This window comes from Acomys russatus, chromosome 15 (genome assembly GCF_903995435.1).
Source record: "Acomys russatus chromosome 15, mAcoRus1.1, whole genome shotgun sequence".
In the NCBI taxonomy this organism is placed as follows: Eukaryota; Metazoa; Chordata; class Mammalia; order Rodentia; family Muridae; genus Acomys; species Acomys russatus.
Window position 1 is genome coordinate 43,773,028 of NC_067151.1, and position 24,187 is coordinate 43,797,214.

Sequence of the window (24,187 nt, forward strand, 5' to 3'; positions counted from 1 at the left end):
CTTGCTCCTTTTCCCTGCATGGCTCTAACAGCTGTCAGCAGGAGAGAGAAGTTTTTGATTCACAGCCTGAGCAGAGTAAACAGGATGGCTAGCTTTGAAAAATACAAAACTGTACATTTCTGCCAGTTACCTAGGGTCTGTGATTTGCTGCCAGTGCCAGGAGAGGAATGGGATTAAGATTGAGAGGGGTGCCCATGGTGAGTGGGAGAGCCTGTCTACAGAACTGTTCACTTGCAAGGAACTGCATTCCTAGCTGCCCACGGAGCATCTCCCACTGTCCCACAGCAGCCTGCCAAACCCAGCTCAGGCTGACTCAAGTGTGTGTCACAGCTCCTGCTTCTGTGTGCTCTGAGTCAGACCGCTGCTGTCAAACACTGAGCCCCGCTCACCTTCCTCCAACACACACATTCAACCACCACCTCGCAGCTTCTCTCCTTTTCCTTTGTTAATTTTTATGATGTGCCCACACATGACAACTCAGAGGCCTTCAAGGGAGGCAAGTCTAAAGTCAACTAAATGTCTTTCGTCAAAAAGTATTGAAGTAAATTTCTCTTCATCTTACCTATACATTGGAAAAGAGTACTATATTTTCTCAGTTTATTTTTGTGGGGTGGGGAGCACACACATGTGCCATGGCAGATGTGTAGAGCTCAGAGGATAACTCGGAGGAGTAGGTCCCTTCCATTATGGTGAGTCCTGGGGATTGAACTTAGCTCATCAGCTGCAGCAGAAGGTGCTGAAATTCTGCACTGGCCCCTATGTATGCATTTTTATGTATAGAACTGAAACCACACTGTAGCTACTATTTATGGCCCTCTTTTTTTTTCCACTTAAAACTGTATCAGGACATTTCAGCCATTTTTACAGCTATTCTGGTGTGTGTGTGTGTGTGTGTGTGTGTGTGTGTGTGTGTGTGTGTGTGTTTTCTAGCTGAGTATCTATCTCATCATATTCCATCTTTTATTCGTAAGCATTTCAATTTTATTTCATTTTTTGTTTTATTTTGTTTCTTTTTTCATCTTTTTTTCTCTCACTTATGAATGCATTTCACCCATCTTAAAGTGCTCTAGCCCCTCAGTGGGAAAGACTTTGTGCAGTTTCCTGTCTAGGTCATTGTTTTTTATATGTAAAGCAAGGACCTCAAGCCATATTTCCTCAGTAAGGTAGGTAAAGTGCCTGGCATATGATAGATGCTCACAAATGGCAACTTTTTATTTCATAAATAGGCTGCTTGGAAGTCATCAGAACTCAATTAAAATGAAAATAGGCCGCGTTTGACATCTAGGAGAGATGGCTATTTTATGCCTACGATCCTGAGAGGACTCGCTCTAGCCTTCCATTCATACTAGAGAGTATTTCTCTTGAAATACATTTCCCCGTCATTAAAATCCTGTAATTCCAAATTCAATTACATGGAAGTGGTCATTAGTGAAGGAAATTGACACCAGTGTGGAAGGAGAACCAACATCTGTCTGAGGAATGCAAGTATTGATAGCTCTCTGGGGCCCAGGTAGGGAAGCTGATGCTGCTCCAGAGAAGAGCCGGTGGATGGTGGCCACCGAGAAGACTCGATGGCCATGAGGTCCTGGAAATCTATCAACAGAAGTGGGGGACTGCGTAAGGTGCAGAGAAGAAAAGCCTGTGATAGTTGTTCACACACTCACTTCCTTTAGAGTTATTTCCCTTTATTTTTAGATGCCAGGGCAGGACAAGACAATCTACTAGTTGGCACATAGTCAGAAATACCCGTTAGCTTCTCTGGACACACAGTTTCTGGAGGATGGTCCTCTGCTCTCTCCCCTGGCTTCATCCTTCTACCAACATTATTTCCTTTCATTTGAGGCTCTCTACTGTAACACTCCTGGATAGCATCTTACTTTATTAATGTCTGGGTAGCAAAAGTGTTCACTTTCACATATATGGAACAGGGACTGTCCATCAAGTGTTTTTAAGTTCCCTTCCACATGTCTGCTTATTCATTCTGATAGATGACTCAAGCACTTGCTAGCTCCTAGAAGACTTTGGTTTTATTCTTTGCTCAACTGACATGCCTCCACTAATAAAGATCAAGAACTATAAAATGCCTTTAGGGTCCAACAAGAAACTGGAATGAGTGAAGTAATCAAATTAAAGCCAATAAAGTGTAATAGGACTGTAGCAAATTAGAAAGTGTGTTGCCTAATCTTTGAATGAATGAATGAATGTACAAAGAATCAAGCAATCATTTTCTCTGAATACATGTGCTTTTGTGTGGCCCTGCCATATGTTGAATCAGCGACATTTGCATCTGGTGCATAGCATGATTTTTTAAAAGTCCAATAGAGTGTTTTCCTGTTCCTTGACTGTACCTCAAAGCAAGAGGAAGCTTACACAACCCTGCTAAAATAAAATAAGCTGTAGCACTGTATTTTCATAACAAATGTGGAAAAGTAGAAACCTTGTTCTCCTTCGTTACTTTTTTTTTTTTTTTTAAACAGCGGTAGGCATTAGTGTAGTTGCCTAGTTAAATGTCTACAAGGCACAGTAAACAGGGAGAAGAAAGAGACAGGGTTTGTGGGATGAAGTATTTTACAGTTCTCTTTACTAAGCACTAGTGTGTCCTCTTGACTTACCACCATCCCACATAGAGTGCAGCTAAAGCTCACCCAAAACTCGGTTGTTCTCACATTTATCATGAGGTAGTCGCAGAAAAATGAAGTGCATTTATACATACCCTTGGGTAGTTATAATCCATATTTTCTGCTCTATCCCCTTTGAAATCAATATGAAACAGAAAAATGGCATGAAAAATATGGGTGATTATTCATTATGTATAAAACCTTTGAATAATGCATCAAAGATCCATTCAAATGAATGGAAATGATGTATTCTAACAGCTTGGCCACAAACTAGTTGGAGCTGCTGAGTTATGAATGGCACTGCAAAGCCGTGCCCCCCCCCCCCCGGCCCCAAGCTGCACTGGGTGTAGACACTTAATGAGCAATGCCAGCTTGAAACCCACAGGTATATGGAAGCTCCCTCTTGCTTTGTTTCCTGAGTGGAGCCATACAATTGCCTCGAAATTATGAGCAACTATAGGAGGCATGAGTCCTGTCAAAGTATATGCCAAGCACAGGTACGATCTAGTAAATTAAAACACATGATTAAGGGTTTATGGGGGGAATGTCACTGGATTCAGAAATCACAAGCCCAGCATGTGGTCTCGTGCTCTGCAGCCCTGGGCCAGTCACCTGTTGCCATGGTGATGATGCATGGTGAAATACACTGCCATCCATAGTAAGCATTCAGTCCTGCTTGGGAGCCTACCCTTAGCTGGGCGCTTCTGCTGATCCAAACTGGACATGGATGGCCTTGCTCAAATGTCTGCCGTCAGCTAGAGACCACCGAGGTAACTTTACTGCTCTTGTCAGAGCTCTCACATGTCCCTCGGGCTTTGGTTCTGAGCTCTGAGGTGAAGTTACACATCCAGCAGCAGGAGAGCCCACTCAGAGAGTGATGGCGGAGTCAAGACATGAGAGTAGACTGTGAAATCTTAAAATGGGGGAGATGCATCAGTGAGTGAGGATGCTTGCTGCACAAGCATAAGAACCCAAGTTCAAGTCCCCAGCACTGGGCCTGACAACAAATGTCTCTAAGCCCAGGATTAGAGGCAGGAAGACAGATAGATCCTGGCGTAGATCATGTAGGTCACTGGCCAGCCAGCCTAGCTAAAACTTCAGAGTCAGTGAAAGACCCTGTCTCAAAAGAATATAATGGATTGATATAGAGGAAAAACCTACTCTGACCTCTTCATATGTGTACATAGAGAGCATGTGCACGCATGCGTATGCGCAGTTGCACACACACACACACACACACACACACACACACACACACACACACACACACTCTCTCTCTCTCTCTCTCTTAAACATTCATGCATTGATACCCAAGCCAGATCCCCATTTCTAGAACCAGAAAACAAGGGGGAACTCTGAGGGTCAGAGACACTTCTGACCACACTATAATCACCCCAACCCAAGACCAAGGATGAGAACCTACTTCATGATCATGATCTTTTCCTCTCTGCTGGTCTTTTCCAACAAACTTTAGAACCATGAGAAGGTGCTTCTGTCTGGAGAACACAAGTATTGTCTCTGTATTTTGAAAAGAGAAATGCATCCCGATCCCCACCCCACCCCCTCCGCACTAGCAATCAGATCTAGGACCTTGATTGCTTGTCCTAGTCCAGTGTTCTACCCGCTGAGCTGCATGCCAATCCCTTGGCTTTTAAAGAAGAACTCCGCCTGCAGCCCAGGGTGCTCAAGCTTCTTGCCTGTGCTTCCTGTGTGCTAGGACCGTGGGTGTAGTGTGTATCATTGCCAGGTGAAGAGCTGGCTTTGCTTTGTTTGTTGTTGGTTTGTGTTTTGAGATCTCCTTTGGTCGTAGCAAAGAACTTTCTGAGTCTGCCATCTTCCCAGCCCAAGGCATATGGTAACAGGATTCCTTCATAACTGAGTTGAAGTCAGCGCAGCCCTTTTCCAGGAGACGGTCCTCTCACTGTAAAACACAGCAGCTGAGTCTCCTCATGCAGTGCCCTCCCACTCCAGCAATCAACACCGTCACATGGCAGCCACTTCTGGACATGCTGATGTGCCTGGAAGACAGGCTGAATCAGCCTTACATCTTCAACACGTTCTGAGCCTTCTCCAACAGCCCTCCATCCAGACCCAGATGGGACGCTCCATGTCCATAGCTCTGGGCAGCTCTGCTATGTGATGGTCTATGTGGTCCATAAAGAAGAGCTTCCTGGGGTACTTTGCCACCTAGACCTTCCAGAAGTAAAATCAATCAGCAAGACAGAACTACCAGTGGCGTTTTTATGCAATGTTCTGCTCAGCACCACTCAAAACATCAATTAAGGACTTAGAGAGAGATGGCTCAGGCCAGAGGTCAGATCCCAGCACCCAATTTTTCAGTGGCTCCATCTCTGAGGGCTCTGAGACCTTCTTCTGGCTTCCACAAGCACTCATACTCCTGTGGGTATGCATACACTCACTTAGACACAAACACGCATAAGTAAAAATAAATCTTGTTTTTAGAACATCAAATGACCCTGCATGAGAGGCTTTGAAATGATAGCTTTTATAAACACGATCTTGTTGTTTTCACTTGGCGCTGTGCTTGAGACATGGAGGAAGTTGTGACCCAGACTGAACTTCGCAGGACTTACAGGAGGCTGCATGAGGGCGGAGACCCAGGGAAGTGCAGTGTTCAGAGCTAAACCTAGCAGACAGCTGCACATCTCACTGCCAGGCTGGAAGGCGAGAATGGGGATCATCTGTTCGTTCTTTGACTCTGTGGCACAGAGGCCTTCAGAAGACCTGGTGGCCCCAGCACCCCACAGGCAGGCCTCTGCTTGGGGAATGTGGTTGAGTTTCACCCAGAGCTCCTAAAATGCGATTAAAGGCTAAAGGCAAAGAAATCCCTCTTGAAACGGGAGCCCATTGGAGATGTCTTTGCTAAAACCCTTTCTGAATGGGCGATGATGTCACAGCATCCCCATGACATTCTTGGCGATTACCACTGTAAGGAATTACAAGCCATTCCCCCCTCCCCGCCCCCATTCCCACAAGCTCTGTTCAGTTTCCCACAGGGCTACTGTGCTACTAAGGTGTGTGTGTGGGGGGCGGGGGAGCGTCTGAATTTGTACCTGAGGCGGCCTTCTACTTCCTCCACTGTTAGAAGCTCCTTGTGGCTGCTTGACCAGATTGGGGTAGAGCTGCAGAATTTATAACTATTATTTTCCTCAGAATGAAGACGGTTCTTGTGCATCTTAAACTTGGTTCTGTGATGCTTTTGCTGGTTCTTTTATATTTTTCCAGTCTTTATCTCCATCAGCCAGGTGCTTCTTTGGAAGACTTTCCTCATATCTAGGAAATGCTACATAGTCCTAGACATAGGTGAGATGAAATTGTGCCCCCAGTCTGTCTTTGCTGTCACCCTCCAAACCATAGATCTTGGTTGTATTGGTTAAAATGATGGATTCTACTTTCTAGACGACCTGCAGATATCACAAATTTGTTAAATTCAATCTGCCTGGATCGAAGGGAAACCTGAACATACTAGATGCCACTAGAGACATGGAGGAACTTTGAGGGAGGCGTGTCCCAGCATAGCTGAAGGGCCAGATGCTTACTAGTTGTGGACCGACAGCTGTCTGCATCAGGGATCGCTGTGAACAGCATCAGGGCAAGGCCCCTTTAGGAAGTCATAGCCATTCTAGGAGTCTCTGTCCCTTGGCCCAGCTTCCAGGAGGCGGAGGTCAGTTCACATGTGCAAAGCTCTGAACAAACTCTGGATTTGGAAGGCACTGTGAGCCAGTCATCGTAGAAGCTGGGGCCTGCTTCCCTGAAGCTCTGGCCCTGGCCTCCTTGTGTAGCCCCCTCAGGGAGAGAGGTTACCTTTTCTTGAAGGGAAATAAGCTGGAGTTTGTGTTATTATAAAATTTAACAATAGGTGGCAGTACATGCCCATCTTGATTGCAGTGCTGAAGCTAAATAGGTGGGGGGGGGGAGCAATTCAATGGAGTCTGTGTTTTCAGTCAAATCAGTCATATAAGCAATATGTGTAAAGTTTCTCCATTATTGGGATAAAGAAAACCAAATACAAATGCCAGGTCTTAGATTAGATCCTTGTAGTAACATGGCAACAATACCGGAACGGATTCTGTCTGTGTCCTCTGCTGGCTTAGACTGTGGTCCCTTGGTGCACAGAGTCTCCATTGCTTCTCTGCAAGAGAATAGTATTGAAATGTGGTTCACCTTCAAAAGCCAGTTACAACCAAGAGCAGAGCCCACAGTCTGGCCATGTGCATCGCCAGCGCTGACCCTTTCTGACTCTACTGCCAAGAGCATCCTTTTGGAGCCTCAGAATCTTCATGAGCTCCCCGGAGGAGTCTCTTCTCATGGTGCTAGCTCTGCAGAAGCTCCTGTGTTCTAAGACTCCAAACACCTTCAGATTTCTTTATGCTTCTTGGTGTGAACGAACCTATGGTGGTTTTTGTTTTGTTTTGTTTTGTCTTTGAGTGATGTAAGTGAGCTTCTTCTGTTGGCTTTTGGCAACTGCTTTAAATATAGGTTTCCGAGGTGATCCCATCTTATTGGGAAGGAGGGAGACTTTCTTCCCTGGCTCAGTGAACTTCCTTGGGTTGCCCTTCTAAAACAAAATCCTAAAGAACGTCACACAACGTCACTGCCTGACATCTGTCTGTCTTGATTGACAGACCTGTAAACACAAAGCATCTTTTTATATGTGCCAACGATGTGTTTGTTACTCACTGGATGCTGTGAGGCCCTCTAATAAGATTCACATCTTCAGAAAAGAGTAGGCTGCAGCAGAAGGGTTGGCAGCCTGGGCTACATAGTACAATTCCATCTCAACAACAACAACAACAAAAGGGCATATATAGTTAAAACTGTATGGACTTTCTACGCCCGCCCCAGCTCTGAATAATGACATGGAGATTTATATTTATTTATAATAGCTTTAGGCCTTAGCTTACTGTTGTTCCCAACTAGCTCTTATAACCTATGGTAACCCATTTATATTATGTTTTGCCACATGGCTTATTACCTCTGCTCAGTTTCATGCATCCCTGTCTCGTAGGTAAATCCTTTTTTGACTCTTTCTATCTCTCCGGAAGTCCTGCCTCTTCTCTCCTGCCTTTCCTATAGGCCAGTCAGCCCTTTATTCAACCAATCAGAAGGTGGTAGAGAATAATGCTTACAAAATACTGAGACAGAAGATTCTTAAAAGCACTGCCTGCTCTTCCAAAGGACCCAGGTTCAATTCCCAGCACCCACATGGCAGCTCATGACTGTCTGTAACTCCAAGATCTGACGCTCCCACACCAACGGACATAAATTAAAATTAAATAAAATATTTTTAAAAAATACCAAAGTACGATCGATCCGTACTCAGCTCCCTGCTAGTACAGAAGTCAGCATGTGAATATACGAAGGCAACCTTTACACAGTGCACAAAAGCATCACTCCAACACGCAATGATTTGGTCACTTCTTCTTCCCACATGAACACCTAAAATCTATTTTCCATTAATAAATGCAGTTTAATCAGCTGCAGCCAGATGACAAATAGCTGAACAGACTGGTGTCCTGTTTGTTTCTGCCCAGACTACAGAGTGGGATGAACCTCCAGATATGCTTTGTCAACGACAGCGGCAGTGACAAGGACAGTGATGCCGATGACAGTAAGACTGAGACCAGCCTGGACACCCCCTTGTCTCCCATGGTAAGTTCACACAGCTACCGGCTAAGGCATTGATTGCCTCGTCCTCTTTCCTGGCTGGTCAGCTCTGGCTCTGTGGTGAACCAGGAGCAGCCATTCCCGAGGTGGAAAGGGGGGCATCTTGGGAGATTACAGGCTTTGAGAACTTGAGAATGGCTGCAAAATCAAAATCAAAATCACGGTACGATAAGGTGAATGAGATTGATTAACATGGGAGTTAATCACTTATGCGTTTGGAGACTATAAAAGGAAGCTGGGCACGGCGGTGTGTGCTTGTAATCCCAACACTTGGAGGTCTTAGCAGGAGGGTCCCAAGTTTGAGGCTGCATGGTGACCAGGGCTAGATAAGGAAACTCTCCCACATGTTCACAGATGTGTGAAAGAATCCTTCCCCGCTGGGCTTAGAACTAGCAGCTTGGCCCTTTCCCCACATGTTCCAGAAGTTGAGAATAATCGTGAATGCTTACTGCTCAGGCGCTTTCCCCTCTGTGGTGTCTTTTACCATTGTACCAATGACCAGCAGGTGTGTGTTGGCCTTTGAGCATAGAGCAAATGTCATTCAGTACCTGATCTATTTCAGAGGACTATCTCAGACCCTGATACTGGGTTCCATAATTGCACGTGGCCCCCGCTCTAACTCTTCCACCACTCTCCACTTGTGCTCAAAGCAGACTCAGTCCAAACAGGCCCCTTTTTAGGTTTCTTTTGATTGGCTGCCGTAAGACTAAGCAGGTCGTGGAATTGCTGCCTGACCCTCCAACTGTGCTGAGGGACCCATTTACTAGTGCCCTTCCCCGCCCAAGGGTGTGGTAACTGGATTGAAGTTTGAGGCTGCTCTCTCTTCCTTCACAGAGCAAGCAGAGTTCTTCCTATTCCGATCGAGACACCACTGAGGAGGAATCCGAATCCCTGGATGACATGGACTTCCTCACAAGGCAAAAGAAACTACAAGCTGAAGCCAAAATGGCCCTGGCCATGGCCAAACCAATGGCCAAAATGCAAGTAGAAGTGGAAAAACAGAACAGGAAAAAGTCTCCCGTCGCCGACCTTGTAAGCAGCGGAGGCTGGCATGCACGCGAGCGTTTGGGGCTAAAGATGGGTTCTTTCCCAGAATTATGCAAACTTGGGTTTCTCTGAGGCAGTTGGTCAAAAGCACTGGCAATTGAGAAACAACGAAGTCTGTTTCTTTTTCCTTTCTACGGTCACATTGAAAACACATGGGCAGCACTTCACAGAGGAAAACTCTTGCCCTTGATTCAGACCTCCTGTGTTCCTGCGTGATAACGCAAGTGTGCCGTTGCTATCATTTCTCACCCTACCTTCCGAAGTAGAGAGGGTGATGTAATGAATTAGTGGCCCGGCCTTAGCAGTCACAGTCAGCTCTGCTAGTGACCTGCTGCAGGAGTGTGACAGGAGCTCACATGTCAGTTTTCTCGTGTGTAGTGTGGATAACAACAGGACCTGGGTGAGAGTATGGTTGTTGAAGACCCAGTGAAAAAAGCATTCAGAGCTCTTAAAGTAGTACATATCAGCTGATGCTGTTGCTTTTATCCATCCTATTCCTGTCACATGTGTTCCCTGTAATGTGTCAGAGACCACACAGAAAGCCTGTGATGTATTATTTGGCATGCAGAGGGCATCCCAGTAGGACATGGATGCTAGATATAGGATCACCATTGGGAAGCTCAAAGGCTGGGAAAGCTTTTAGCCTCAAAACCTGGATAGAAGTGGGCGGCTGAGGGTGGGTCTCCTGAGAGCAGACTGGGTCCTTCCCAGAGTCTTTGACACTCTCCTCATACCTCCGTTGCCCGCTTTGCATCTTCAGCTGCCTCACATGCCTCACATAAGCGAATGCTTGATGAAAAGAAGCTTAAAGCCCACCGACCTGAGAGACATGACTATTGGGCAGCTCCAAGTGATCGTCAATGATCTACACTCCCAGATCGAAAGTAAGTGGGGAGGTCTGCTTGGAAGGGAGCTGGAGGCGGGAGATGCTGAGGGGCCAGGCTGCTCTGTGGGCTCTTTTCTTGTGCTCGCTGTTTTCCCTGGGCTGTCTGTGTGTTTGTAGGATCAAGGCAATCCCAGGGCTCTGTTATTGTTTCCTTCTTCTTTTTCTTTAAACTACAAAATGTCAGGAGCTTTCAGAGTTGTTCAAGGTTCACCATGGTTACGGGTCTTTTTTAAATTGCTAGCTTCCTAGCACAGGGTGTGTATTTAATTGCATGTGTTTCTGGCATAAGCATCTATAGCTGCAAGCTTTGCACAGTTATCCCTTCTGTCTCACTCGTGTACACATTTGTTCTAGGTGTTGTTGTCATTGCTCACATAAAATGAGACTTTTTTTTTTTAAGGTAGTGAATGTATATTTACGGATATGGGAAAGATATAAGGTATACGCTCTCCCCGTCAGTATAAAAGCAGCATCCAGAGAGGGTGGGGAGTTGGTGTGGACTGCTGTCATTGGAGGTCACCTGTCACATAAAGAGCAGGTAGTGGTTGGCCCAGAGAAAGATGGTGTCCCCACAGCAGGGTGGTCAGCCAGATGATGTCACCCAGAATATGACTGTATAATCCTGTGGATTTACACGATTGAAAGGAATTCCCAGAGGCAAGAGAAATACCCATCAATGCATTCAAACAGACCTTTTTTGTTGTTGTTGTTATGACTGTTACTGTAGGTTTGTTAAGGTATGGGAATCTTGTGAGTTTTGAAAGCCCTTTCCTTTAATGATGTATACAGATGCATTTACAGATAAAATGGTGTATTTCTATAATTGCTATAAAATAGTCCTGTAGACTCAGGAGAGAGATGATTCAATCTGGCTGGTCATTGTTGAGGCCAGTGGGATCTCTTGAAGCATCATTAAAGATTTCTCTGCTGTTACGTTAGTTTGAAATTTTTCCTTAATAGAAAGTTTAAAACTCAATATGGGCTTGGGGGCTGGGGGCTGCAAAAGCAAACTTCCAGTGCACCAAGGTCCCATGTGCAGACACTGTCGGGTGGTAGTTGAGAAAGCCTCCCGGGAGCAACTGAAAAAGATAATTTTTTTTCACTAGATCCAGACATCTTTCTTTGGATCTTACACATTCTCCTACACCAGAAATCTAACTTTCCAGTATTTCAGAGAATATTCTTTCTCAGAGCAGTGCCCCTCCCTTCAGCCATGGGAAGGCCCTGGGTATCCTGGATAGGCCTGCTTCTCCGAGCTAGGTGTCCCAGGTAGTACTCCCAGGGACTGAGCAGCTGCTAAAGATGAAGGGTGAAGGAATAACTACAACCCAAACAATGCTTTCCACACTTTCTTAAAGCTCTGTTTTTTCTTCTTTTATTTTTTTAATTTTATTTTATTAATTTATTCATATTACATCTCAATGGTTATCCCATCCTTCATATCCTCCCATTCCTCCCTCCCTCCCATTTCCCCCTTACTCCCCTCCCCTATGACTGTGACTGAGGGGGACTTCCACCCCCTGTATATGCTCATAGGGTATCAAGTCTCTTCTTGGTAGCCTGCTATCCTTCCTCTGAGTGCCACCAGAGTCTCCCCATTCAGGGGACGTGGTCAAATATGGGGCACCAGAGTACGTGTGAAAGTCAGTCCCCACTCTCCACTCAACTGTGGAGATTGTCCTGTCCATTGGCTAGATCTTAGCACATAGTTTTAAATTTTCATTTATTTTTATTTTATCTGTATGTGTGGTTTGCCTGCCTGTATGTCTGCATGCCCCGTGCATGCAGTTCCTGTAGAGGACAGAATAGGGTGTTAACTCTTCTGGAGCTGGAGTTACAGATGGGCCTGAGCTGCTATGTAGGTGCTGGGAACTGAACCCGGATCCTCTACAACAGCAGCAAGTGCTCTTAAGCACAGAGCCTTGTCTCCAGCCCCAAAGCCCTGCTTTGATTAGCAAGCTATTTTTTCTAGCCCCTAGCAATTTCTTTTCCGACAATGTTATGAATGAATTGAAAACACAGGTTGACTATTTCTAAATCTAAAATCCAAAAATGTTATGAAATATCCAGAGAGTTTATATCTTGGACTGGGGGTGCTTATCTGCTCAAACCTTTTATATTATATAATCATCTAAATAATTATATTAATACTCTAAGACTCAAAAACTTCGAGGCATTTCTGGCCCTGTACATTTCTAATAAGAGTTCCTCAGCAATCCTTTTCTTCAGCACCCTTTTAACTTTACAAACAGGTCATGTTGCTCCAGTGAGTGCTTCACCTGCATATATAAGAGGTTCATATAAGAGGCCACTAGAATTCAGGTCCTCAGAAACCCACGTAAATGCTGGGTGGGTGTGATGGCTTCCCTGTAATCCTACCTTAGAATGTAGAGACAGCAGATCCCTAGAGTGAGCTGGCTAGCAAGACTAGCTGTGTGAGTAATTAATTACAAGGTTCGTTTGTTTCAAAGTGGAAGGGAAATTGATGGTCATTCCCAACATAAATTTTGGGCCTCCACAAATTTTTGGGCCTGAAAAAAGAAAAGATTCTTTCCTACGATGTTTAACTGCTTCCATGTACTCTGTGTCTGTGAACATGTATCATGGGCCATAGGTAGTTGGGTGTGGCTTGACCCGGTTTTTAATGTTCCCATTTTTTTGACCCAGGTTTGAACGAAGAGTTGGTCCAACTGCTCCTCATTCGAGATGAGCTGCACACAGAACAAGATGCCATGCTGGTGGACATAGAAGACTTGACTAGGTCGGTCTGGCTCCCTGCTTCCAAAGGAGAAAAGAAGTCTTGGGTAGCCTAAAGTTGAGGGACAACGGCAAGAATTAGCTCTCAAAACTTAATCCCTTACTTTTGTGCCTGACTCACCAAACAGCCGTTGACATTTGCCGTTCAGAAGGAGCCCAGAAAGCCTCTTTAGGATATGCATTATTTTTAATCTGTATGTTGGGGGGAGGAGGGGCACACGTGGAGGTCAGAGGACAGCCCTAAGTGTCTGCCCTCCTCTTCCTCTTTGAGATAGGATCTGCTGTTCTCTGAGTTTCCGTTTCCAGCTCCCCTCTCGCGGTAGCAGTCCTGGGATTGCAGAACATGCTGCTGTGTCCACCCTTTCTGTGATGCTCTTAGTTGAGTTTCTGTTGCTGCAACAATTACTGTGACTAAAGCAACTGAGAGGAGGGAAGGATTTATATCATCTTACAGTTACAGTCCATCATGGAAGGAAGTCAGGGTAGGGACTCTACAGCAGACACCATGGAGGAATGCTGTTTGCCGGCTCGTTCACCGTCTGGTTCACTAAGGCTAATGCTCAGCTAGCTTCTTCGTACAATCCAGGGCCACTTGCCTAGGGAATGGTACCACCCACGGTGGAGTGGGCCCTCCTGCATCAGTTAGCAATGCAGACAGACTCACTCCCACTGATGGGCTCACCAGCAGGCAATTCCTCCATCAAAGCTTTCTTCTTGGCTAACTCCAGCCTGCGTTACGTTGACAATTAAAGGTAACAAGGCGCACATAGGTTCCAAACTCCAGTCCTCACACGTTTGAAACAAGTACTTTACTCACTGAGATGTCTCCCAGCCCAGAAATGATGATAGCTGTCCATCCTGGAGGATTTCTTACACTTCCTCTGAATCAGGCCAACAGTTCTAGCCTAGAACTACGCCAGCCTGCCAAACTCTTCCCCCAAGGCCATTGGCCCTTATCCACTCCATTTTATTGTTCCCAGCACACAAACAGCCACATGGTTGGTGCCACAGACAGACATCAGTCATGTGGCCCAGCTCTTGGTCATTACTGCCAAGCCCGGAAGGCAGGGATCCTGGCATCTTTCCATGGCCTAGGTGTGCCACCATATTGTTCTCACCATGGGGAAACAGATGTGAGTGTCAAGCTGGACATATACAGTATGTATCATACATGTATGTTATTGGTGACGTCCATAAGCACAGATATTCCTGTGATTTCACATGGACTGTGGCACCTTCTTCAAGATACTGTTCATGACATTCTTAAACCAGGAGACCACAGTGGCTGTTAGGCCCATAAATGTATTGAAAGCAAGAAAGCCACTCCCCAGGGAGGAACTCTGCCCTCAGCCTCCTCCCTCAGCCCTGCCACAGGACTTTGCTTCACTGAGGAGCAAGTGACAAAATAAGTTTCTAATCATGCAATGTCTCTGAAACAATTTTTGTAAGCAAACAAAAGCTGCATACCGTTGAGGCTCAATTTTAAGATCCATGGTCAGCTCCTGCATGTGAAAGCCGCAAACTGATGTCAAGAATCCTGCTTGCTCTCTGTTCGGCCTATGTGGCTATTCTGGCTAGCCAGGTTGCTCTGGGGGCGGGGGTCCCCCATCTCCTGTAATTACAGGGTCCAACTCCAGCCCTCACACTTGTACGGCAAGTCCGCTAACCACTGAGCTTCTCCCCAAACTCTCGTTCTGTATACTTTAAATTATCTTCCCCCTCGTCCACAAAAGAAAAAAAAGTAGGCCTGGTAACTTGAGGCTGTTTACCAGCAGCTGAATTGTTACGGGAACACTCACCTGCTGTTCCTCCCTAGATGATGAGACATTCTCTGCCCTGAAAGCAGAAATGATACCGTTTGAATTCTCTGTTGTGCCTCAGATTCAACACTGGGCCTGCTATGCACATAGTAGGTCCTCAGTAATGACTGTTTACAAAAAGACATTTTTGCAGGCTTTGAATGAGATACATCTTATAAAGGATTTTAATTTTTTTATATGATGAATGAAAAGGTTGATTGAAATTCTTTCCTTCTTAAATTTTTCACGAAACCCTTCCTATGTATGTCTCGAAAGAGCTTTGAATATTTTCTAGCTGTTTATTGCCACTTTTCCTTGCCTCTGAAGAAAGTCTCTTGATGTATGTACCTGTGTGCACAAGTGTGTAGATGTACATTAAAGCAAACACTGTGTGAACTATAATTCAGTAAGCTACGGTGACCCGTCCATCACAGGAGCCACCAGAACATTTCTTGAACTGAATTTGCTTGAGATTCCCACAGACTGCTCTATGAAAATGACCCATAGCTCTTCAGATGCATCAGTGGGGCCATGGTCTGTGTCATTAGTGGAGGGACCAATATTAGCATTTCCCTGCGTTGCTTGATTGCTAAGTGTGCATTGCTATTTGTTCCTGAGTTTCTGCATGTGGCAAGGATGCCCAATGTTTTTTTGAAACTGCTTGTGGTTTGCCTTCTCTGCACCAACCAAGGCATTAAGCTCAGCGTCACTGACTCCCCACATCCACATGCTGTCCCCAACCCTTGATGACAGCTAGAAACCACAGCCTTAGCCTCTCACAAGATTTGTCATTTCCTGAAATCGCCCTTCAAAACCATTAAGGCTTGCAGCCTACGGATCTTACAATCCTATGGGCTCTGCCTGTTGGGGAGATGGGGGAGGTTGCCAAGGGCCCAGCCATTCCTTCCATCCTGTCCCCACCCCCAGCTTTCTCGATTGGCCGTGGTTTGCATCATACCCTCCTTGGCCATGTGATTGTCATAACTATGACCTTAGGATTAACTGGGGGTGGGGGAGCTTACCGTTAACATGGGAAACCTTCAGATCCACAGAGAGATTTGCATTATGTGTTTGACATAAGTTATCATAAGAGCAAATCAGCCAGCTCCAGATTCCGGACAGCCTGGCTAATGCCCCAGTCTGTGTGGGCTTAAATATCACTCAGCTCATGTCCAACCACTCAATTGCAGTGCATGCTTTTGACTTCTTTTGCCTTTTCGGTTTCTGGAGCGTTGGGGCACCCTCCGTGCTAGGCAACCTCTCTACGTTGAGTTGCAGTCCCATCTTCAATGTTCACTTTCTGTCTGTCCTTTCTTCATTTGCCATTTAGTCCCTTCCTGGCTGTGTTCACCCTACAAAGACCCCTCAGCCTTACTCAGCCCTGGGTGCAATGCCCAGCATATGAAAACACATTTTAAATATTCACCTGGGCGGGCATTCTGGTTCCTCGCCTCCTGGCATCTTTAAACACAGCCCTTTTCTTCTTCACGGTGTTAATGTCTGTCAGCCTCACATTAATCCTGTGGTTCCCAATATCAAGGAATCAAGATTAGCTAATGTAAAAGCTAGAGCAGTCGGCTGGGCTTATGGGAAGAGCTCCCCTGCCCTAACTGGGGCAGTTCACTCTGAATCTTGGTGTGCAGAGCGTTGTGGCTGTAGCTGTTGGGCAGAAGGCAGCCTCACTCCTTCTCACTGCTGAGTAATTGTATCGCTGATTTTGCAGACACGCCGAGAGTCAACAGAAGCACATGGCGGAGAAAACGCCTGCAAAGTGAAAGGGAGTCACCCACCAGAGGACAAGCTAGAATTTATTTTGCTTCCGTGGTTGTGCAAAACGCTGTCGCTAAAGGTGGCTCAGAAACAGACATCAGTGTTCGTCATTGGTAACGTCCGAGCTTACTGTCCCGTGACTGGCCTTCGCTTCCTTAATTTATTTTAATAATTTTTTTCACTCGTGCCACTTAATATCAGGCCTTTTAATAAAATATTGTGACAAGAAATGTACAGTACTTAACACCACCGAGAAACGTGGATAAACAGAGGGTAGTTTTAACTTTATTTTTATTTGTTTAGAGATTTTTAAGTTGGAACAGTATTTTACCATTGACTCCATTCTTCGCTGTAGTTTTGAAGAGGAACTGCAAATGACGGTGCTATACAAGTCAAAATACATGCCTGCCTCGTAGTGAAGTCGTAGCTCTCCATACTACGTATATTTTAATCAGTTTTCAACATTTTGTGAATGTTGACTACCTGAAGTTCATTCTTAGACGTGCTATTAACATTCTGTTGGATCCACATGGCTCCTTGAAAGTTTTATGTATAAATATGTAAAATAAAAATTAAAACTTTGTTTCATATGATATGTCCTTTTGCTCACTAACAAAAAATGGGCTGTACCTCCTTTCCCTTTTCTCCTTTGTGACTAAATCCTCCCACCAAAAAAGCTTCTCTCAGGAGAAAGAGAGCCCAGGACGCTCTCCTCTGCCTGGGGATGTGTGAGTAGTTAACGCTTGCTGGGGCTCGGAAGGACTGCCCTTGGGTATTAGCATCTACTGATTGCCCACACTGATTCATCAGGTTACTCAGGGCAGGACGGTTTTGTTGGTCTGTTGTCAGTGCCCTATCTGAAGGAAAGTTAGATGTTTGTTCAGCCTCCACCAAAAACCTAACGTAACATGTTTACCGTGTCTCTAAAACTACTTCTTGCTGTTTGTAATTCTTGAAGGACTTCTACCGATCTCAAAATTTCAGCTCTAAATAAGACTGGAGGCTGTTTTCTAGTAGGGAGACTCACTTACCAGCTAGTGTGCACAGATGCATTAGAAAACCACCAGCTGAGAGAGATGAGCATTTCCTGGGTCCAGCTCCACCCCTACATCACCTGCTCTCTGTGGAGTCGGCGGCATAGGCGAACCTTCCGACGCCCCTAACCCATTCCCCTTTCTCAGAAGACCCCAGAGCCCTGTAAGTCGCTTTATGCCTTAGTCAGCATTTCTATTCAGAATAGAAGACTGTTACCCTGAATGGCGTTTGGTTTTGTGAGTTGGTTACTGCCTAGGCCCGATTCCTGCTGACTGTTGAACTCCACCAACTTCTGTCTCCCAGAGTGAGTCCCACAGCCTGTGTTACTCCCGCTGGGCAGGCCTACGGTTCTCATGTGCAGCCACGCAGTGGAAACATGCGGAAGCTCCAGAAACCACTGGTCTGGAGTCTTGTTATGGCCTTGCTTGGCATCTTTCATATTGGTTAGGGGTGGGTGTGCGTGCACCACACTGATGAATGAAAATCGGGAGAGCTGTTGGGAATTCATTCTCTCCTTTCCACCACACAGGTTCCAGGCGTTGAACTTAGGTCATCAGGCTGGGCAGTAAGTACCTTTGCCCACTGAACTGTCTCCTCAGCCCCTTGGTACCTGCAGTAGACCCTCACGTGCTTATGTTGAAAACCACCATCATGGATTTTTTTTTTCTTTTTTCTGGCTTTTTGTTAAAACATGTTTTCCAGTGTTGAGTGATTTTTTTTTTTTCAGTTTAAATATTATATCCCTATTCATGTGAGCCTTTGGGAAAGCACAAAGTTAGAAAAAAAAAAAGTATGAAAATGCCTCTCTGCTCAAGCGAGAGAGAGTAGTTTGGCCAACTAAACCTCCTGCCCTGATACCCACAGCTGGAGCCGACACTGATGTTTATTTACCAAGAAAGACAGCCTTAGTCTTTAAAAAACCCTCTGCCAGAATTCACCAACTCCAGTGAATTTTAAAAAGACCTGTGTCTTAAGCACTGCACTTTCCATAGCTCCAAATACAGGTCTGAAGAAACCCATGGCCTCTCAACCCAGTCTCTCCAGCCATCGCCCAGCCCAAAACTATCACAACTTTAGTAATGAATCCCTACTTAGGAAGGGCACAGGACATGAGAAAGTACCAAAGGGGGCCCCTCAAGATATCCCCAGGGTCAATCTTGTTAGGAGCAGAGTGGTTCCCCTCATCATCCCAAGAGTTTCAAAGGTATGTATGCTCAGTTAGTGGCCATTTCAGTGCCCCTTGCCCCTGGGAGGCACACCTCCAATGGTATTCTTTCAAAGTCTTCTTGGTCCTTCTGCTGAGGCTTGCCAGCAAAGACTGAGTTAATCTCGGCAGCACGCTCACCTGCATCAGGTCACCCGTAGTCCACACATGAACTAGGATGCTTGCACGTTAAGTCAGCTACATGAGCTGACCCAGAGTAGGCCACCGCCTCTTTCCCATGTGAAGAGAGTGAGTTGTACTCCAGAGGACTCAGGCCTTACAGCCGGGCCGGGCTAAGAAATGCTCACCCAGCTTCTCTGGGATGTGATCTCAAGACAGCTGCTGACGCTCCGTGACTTGTCACCTGTTAATACTGTCTCTGGGAACCACTGCAAGGACTGCATAAAACCATCCTGGCCAGGAAAGCCCTGGGCACTCACAGTAAGAGCAATGAGAACCACTGAGTAACAAAGCAGATGATGAGGACTTGGGGGTGGGTTCCCCGTTTCTAGATTGGACGCCACCATGTGAGTTCATCTCTCATGTTTACAAAGCGGAGATGCGTAAGGGAAGCATTATGTCAGTTGTTCGCAGGTTCAAGCTTTCTTCCTCTAAGTATCAGTGCAGGGCTGTGGGTGTTTTTATACCCCCTTCTTTGTGCCTACATAGACAGATGCACATGGGTAGCGCTTGTATTCCAATTTGTTCATGCAAAGTAGAATTGCATAAAACAGCAGCTCGCAACTTGTATTGTCTGTTGAAGTACACACACACACACACACACACACACACACACAAAGTAATATAAGAATGTGATATTTGTCTTTCTGAGTCTGGTTTTTTTTTCCCCCTCCCCATAATAATTTCCATTTCCATCTCTTTTTGCAAATGTTCAAGCCACTCTTTTTAACTGTAATCCAAGCCATTTAAGCACAGACCCAAGCCATTGTTCTTAAAGGCATACAGCTGTGCCCTGGCGGCCCACGCTTTATTCAACCAGTCAGTCCTTTCCTCTGGAGATCTTTCCAACGTTTTGCCATTGTGTCACATTTTTGCTTGTGCTTAGCTTCTCCTTTTTGCCTTTTATTCTGTGTTCGCCTCGTTGCTCTTCTTGTACTGTCTCTTAGTATTGCGCTGTACCTCAGACTACAGGGAACTGACACGGGGAAGGCCAAGCCAAGGCCACTGCAGAGAAATTTGATTCCTTGTGACAAATTAGGCCTATATCTGACAAATACACAACTCGTTTTTACCATTAAACATTGAGTCTGAATGACACTTTCTTAACTCTTTCTCCCATGCACATGTAGCCTAAAAGATTTCTCTGTCAGATTTTTCTGTTTCCTGTTTAGGAGCAGAAGCAACACTCTTGCTTGGGTAGCGGCAGCCCTCAGCACAGAACCAAGCAGACAACTCAAACTTGAAGACACTTGTGTATTGATGGACGGCACTTCCCTTGTCCTAATGGACAGCGTCTCTCTTGGCTGAGGGATGTGCCCTGCAGACTGACTTTTACTTGGGCTACTCTCACTGTTGTCAGGTTTAGTCCCATCATTGCTCTCATTTTTCTCCCTAAAGGATTTGGCCTTCAGACCAGATATCTGTTGATTTCTTCTGCTGAATCTGTCATCTCTAATAAATATATATCCCAGCCACAGATACAGTTATCCATATACTAAAATCCATGCCTCCCTGTCTGTAGTGGCAGAATTATTCCTAGGACATGACTCATCAGACAAAGACATTCACAGCTCTCTGTGGCTAAGGTGACTCCATGACTAATTGATTTTACCAATCAAATGTTAATGGCTGTGATGTGTCTTAGCTCCAGCTTAGGCATTGCAGAGGATGTGACCAGCATCTTTCTCCTCACACCAGCTGCAATCTCAAGGCCTAGGAGATGTCAGAGCCACAAGATGAAAGGAATACAAGTCCCTGAGCACCGCATGGGGGCAGCTGCCTGCTGTTCTAGTAGGATTCATCTTCGGGTGTTATGGGAGAGAGAAATAAACAGACCTTTGAACTGTTACACTTAGTTGAATCTGATTTTGGAGGGGGTTATTGTTTGGCTTTTGGCTTTGTGTGTGTGTTTGTTTGTATGTTTGTTAAATTAGCATCGCACTAGCATGCAGACCCTCAATATGGGCAGCCATAGTTTAGAAAGACCTGGAAAGCCAGTACTGGTTTATTAGAACAAACTGTTAACCAATATACCACACTGTTTCATTTCTCTGGAAATTGTGTGACTCACTCTTTCTCTGTCCACTGACCTCTTCAGCTTAGTTTAGATCCCATTTCCCATTCTATCTTCTGTCTCTGGGGCAGAAATCAAAAGAAGGTTAAGATAAGATTTATGAACAAACAATCCTTTCTAAAAATAAATGTGGATTTTATAATGATGTCACGTGAACATAGTAGGTCTCTTTGATAACTATCTGGAAAAGCCTTCAATCAAGTCCAGCTTAATTCTGGATTTGCACTGATGCTCACTTGTTTTTTGTGTGTAAATAAAATGTGATGCTTTCATTCTGATATAGGTTGATTGGCACTGGGTTTTACAGAATATTTTAGTAGAAGCTAGTAGTCGGTTGTCAATACGAAGTAATATTAATCACCTGTCTGTACAAAATGAAAATTAAGCCAAAGGGCTTTCCAGTCTGGCGCTTTGGTTTATAAAAAACTGCCAAGAATAGTCGGATGTAGCAAGTTCTTTTGCAGAATTCCCTCCTGGGTTAATGTCGATCTACACTTATAACACAGACCTTGCTTTAAAAGTTATTGAATTCATTTCCCTGAATGAGGTATAGTGCACAAAGTAGAAATGGATGGTTTTGGGGAAGTGATTCTGTTCTGCAGTCCAGACTCAGGCTTCTGTTTTGTTTATTTACTACATGACTCCTTGATTCTTTATATTCAACCAGTACTCTGTTTTCTGGCTTTTGAAAAAAATAGGCATGTGTTTTCTTTTTTTTTATTTTTTACATTTTTAAATTTTATTCTTGGGTACGGGTATTTTCCCTGCATGTGAATCTGTGGACAACATATGTGCAATATCCATGGAGGCCAGAAGGGGGTGGCAGAATCCCTGTGAGTGGAGTTACAATGCTTCCATGTGGGTGCTGGGAATCAAACCTGGGTCCCACAGAAGAACAGCCAGTGCTATTAACCACTGATGCATCTTTCAAGCCCCGTATTTTACTTTTTTATAATGTGATTGTGTGGTCCCTGAGCATATACTTTCTTTTTACAACAGTGTTTGACAATCTTTCCTTTCTTTTTTATTTTTTTTTATTGTGATAGCATTTTTTCTCATTTTATTATTTTATTCATATTACATCTCGATTGTTAGCCCTTCCCGTTTCCTCCCATTCTTCCCTCCCTCCCACTTCCCCCCTTCTCCCCTCCCTTATGTCTGTGATTGAGGGAGACCTCCTCCCCCTATATATGCTCTTAGAATATCGAGTCTCTTCTTGGTAACTTGCTATCCTTCCTTTTCTAACTCAGGTATAGCACAGTGTTGGGAAGAAGTAGGCTGTTTAATGTTCTGCTTCATAAGGTTACTTGCTTCCCAATGTCTGTCCTCAGAAGACATCAGGCTGTGGTGACACACCATCTCACCTTGTGCGTGGGTTCTTCTGTTCTCTGTGCTTCCCTGTGTATTAGACAAGGTGTTTTAATGAGGTTTGTGGCCATCCTTCACCTTCCAAACAAACAGTTTAGATGTTCACAGAGAAGACAGTATGGATGCTATTGGGGGAGGGGGCTTTCCTGTTTATCACAAAGCATTCACTTCCTTTTTCCAGTAAGCTAACAGACTCATGTCCCCATTGATAAGGCAGCTGACTTTAAAACACGATACTAACTCAGATATGGATCAGGTCAAGAACAGAATATCAGGCAGGCTAAACAACTTTTTAATTGTAATTTTTAATTGTTTTAAGTTATATCATTTCTCCTATCCCCTTTCTTCCCTCAAAGCTCTCTCATTTATCCCTCTTTGTTCTTTCTGAGAATTTTGGCATAAATATATATATATGTATATATGTGTGTGTGTGTGTGTGTGTGTGTGCGCGTGCGCACGCGCGTGCGCATATATATATACACACACACACACAGATATATTTCACATGTGTGTCTGTGTGTGTTCCTAGCTACATAAATGCATCCTGGATAATGTCATATGATCTTAGGGATGATTACATAGTATTAGATAACCAGCTGTGAGGAGGGGATTCTTCCATGAGAAAAACCATTTCGCCACCCTCAGCATGACACTCTACTAAGCAACTTTTAAGGGAAGTAATGAATGCCTCAGAAAAATAATTAGAAGTGGGGGCGTTTGCAAAGGAGTCATAAGCCTATTGCAAGCAGTTCTGGCTAAACCAAGAGTAGGGGTGAAATACCACACAGGCCTTTTTGGAGTCCCCAGCCAGTTAGAGTGTGCAGCTTGTAAAGAGACAGCAGGTTAGGCTACCAGGTCTCTTCTAAGAACAGAAGGAACCTGGCCAGACATAAGGACTTAGGAGAATGGAAGTATGGCTCAATAGAGGGCCTGGGGACCCAGTGTTACCTGCAGACCTTGGCATAGCAGTTCTCTCTAAACACACCTGGGTGAATTGAACCCTCAGGCCAAGCAACCCCTTGATGGTTGTAACCTGCTGGTAAGGGAGCCAGAGAACCAAAGACTACCTTTCATCCATCTGCAGTTGCCAAGGAAACAGTCTTTAGTCACCAGAGGGGTACCCACTGAATGGAGGCCACCCAGGTCCAGGAGTGCTAAGGTCCAGAAGGCATTTGTCAGAAGTTGCTGAGCAGTTGTATGTTTTGCAGGCAGTATATAAACTACAGAAAGCCTCTTTTGCTGGGGCTTGTCTGTGGCTCAGAGGTAGAGAATCTGCCTAACGTGCAGAGGTATCGAATCTCTTGCACCACATAGTGAAAATTCTTGAGTGTTCCCTACTTCCCAAGCTGATCTTGGGGTCCGTCTCCTCCCCAAATCTGAGGCAAACATCATTTGAGAAATATAAGTCAGCGTGATTTAGAGGGAAGAGACAAAACTAGCAATTAAAAATAAAACACCAATGGGGCTGATTAAAGCCTTCTGGGGCCACACTTCAAATTTAATGTTCATTTGCATCTTGCATGAAAAAGCCTTAGGGCAACCATCTTCCCTTTTGAATCTAAACTCCTTGCCTTTTTTTGTTGTTGTTTTTTGGGTTTTGTTCTTTTGGTTTTTTTTGTTGTTGTTGTTTTTACTTTCTTGTTGCTTTTACAATCAGCTCAGTCCCTTGATTTGCATAGATCATGTGTCCACTTTAAAAGAAAATCAAAATGCCCACTTCCTTCTTTTACTATGCATTATATGTATCATTTCCTCAATCGT

General features: G+C 44.9%; 1 protein-coding gene across 6 annotated transcripts in view; it reads left to right on the top strand.

Annotated features, from left to right (window-relative positions):
* The window catches only part of Schip1 (schwannomin interacting protein 1), a 769,225-nt gene extending 752,067 nt beyond the window's left edge, over nt 1-17,158 (top strand). For all 6 annotated transcript variants that reach the window (XM_051157281.1, XM_051157282.1, XM_051157283.1 and 3 more), the window contains 5 exons: nt 8,174-8,291; nt 9,141-9,338; nt 10,114-10,237; nt 12,907-13,000; nt 16,519-17,158. In XM_051157281.1, coding sequence (XP_051013238.1) covers nt 8,174-8,291; nt 9,141-9,338; nt 10,114-10,237; nt 12,907-13,000; nt 16,519-16,570 — 586 coding nt within the window. In that variant the 3' untranslated portion in view covers nt 16,571-17,158. The remainder of the gene's footprint in view (nt 1-8,173; nt 8,292-9,140; nt 9,339-10,113; nt 10,238-12,906; nt 13,001-16,518) is intronic.
* The last annotated feature ends 7,029 nt before the right edge of the window (nt 17,159-24,187 follow it).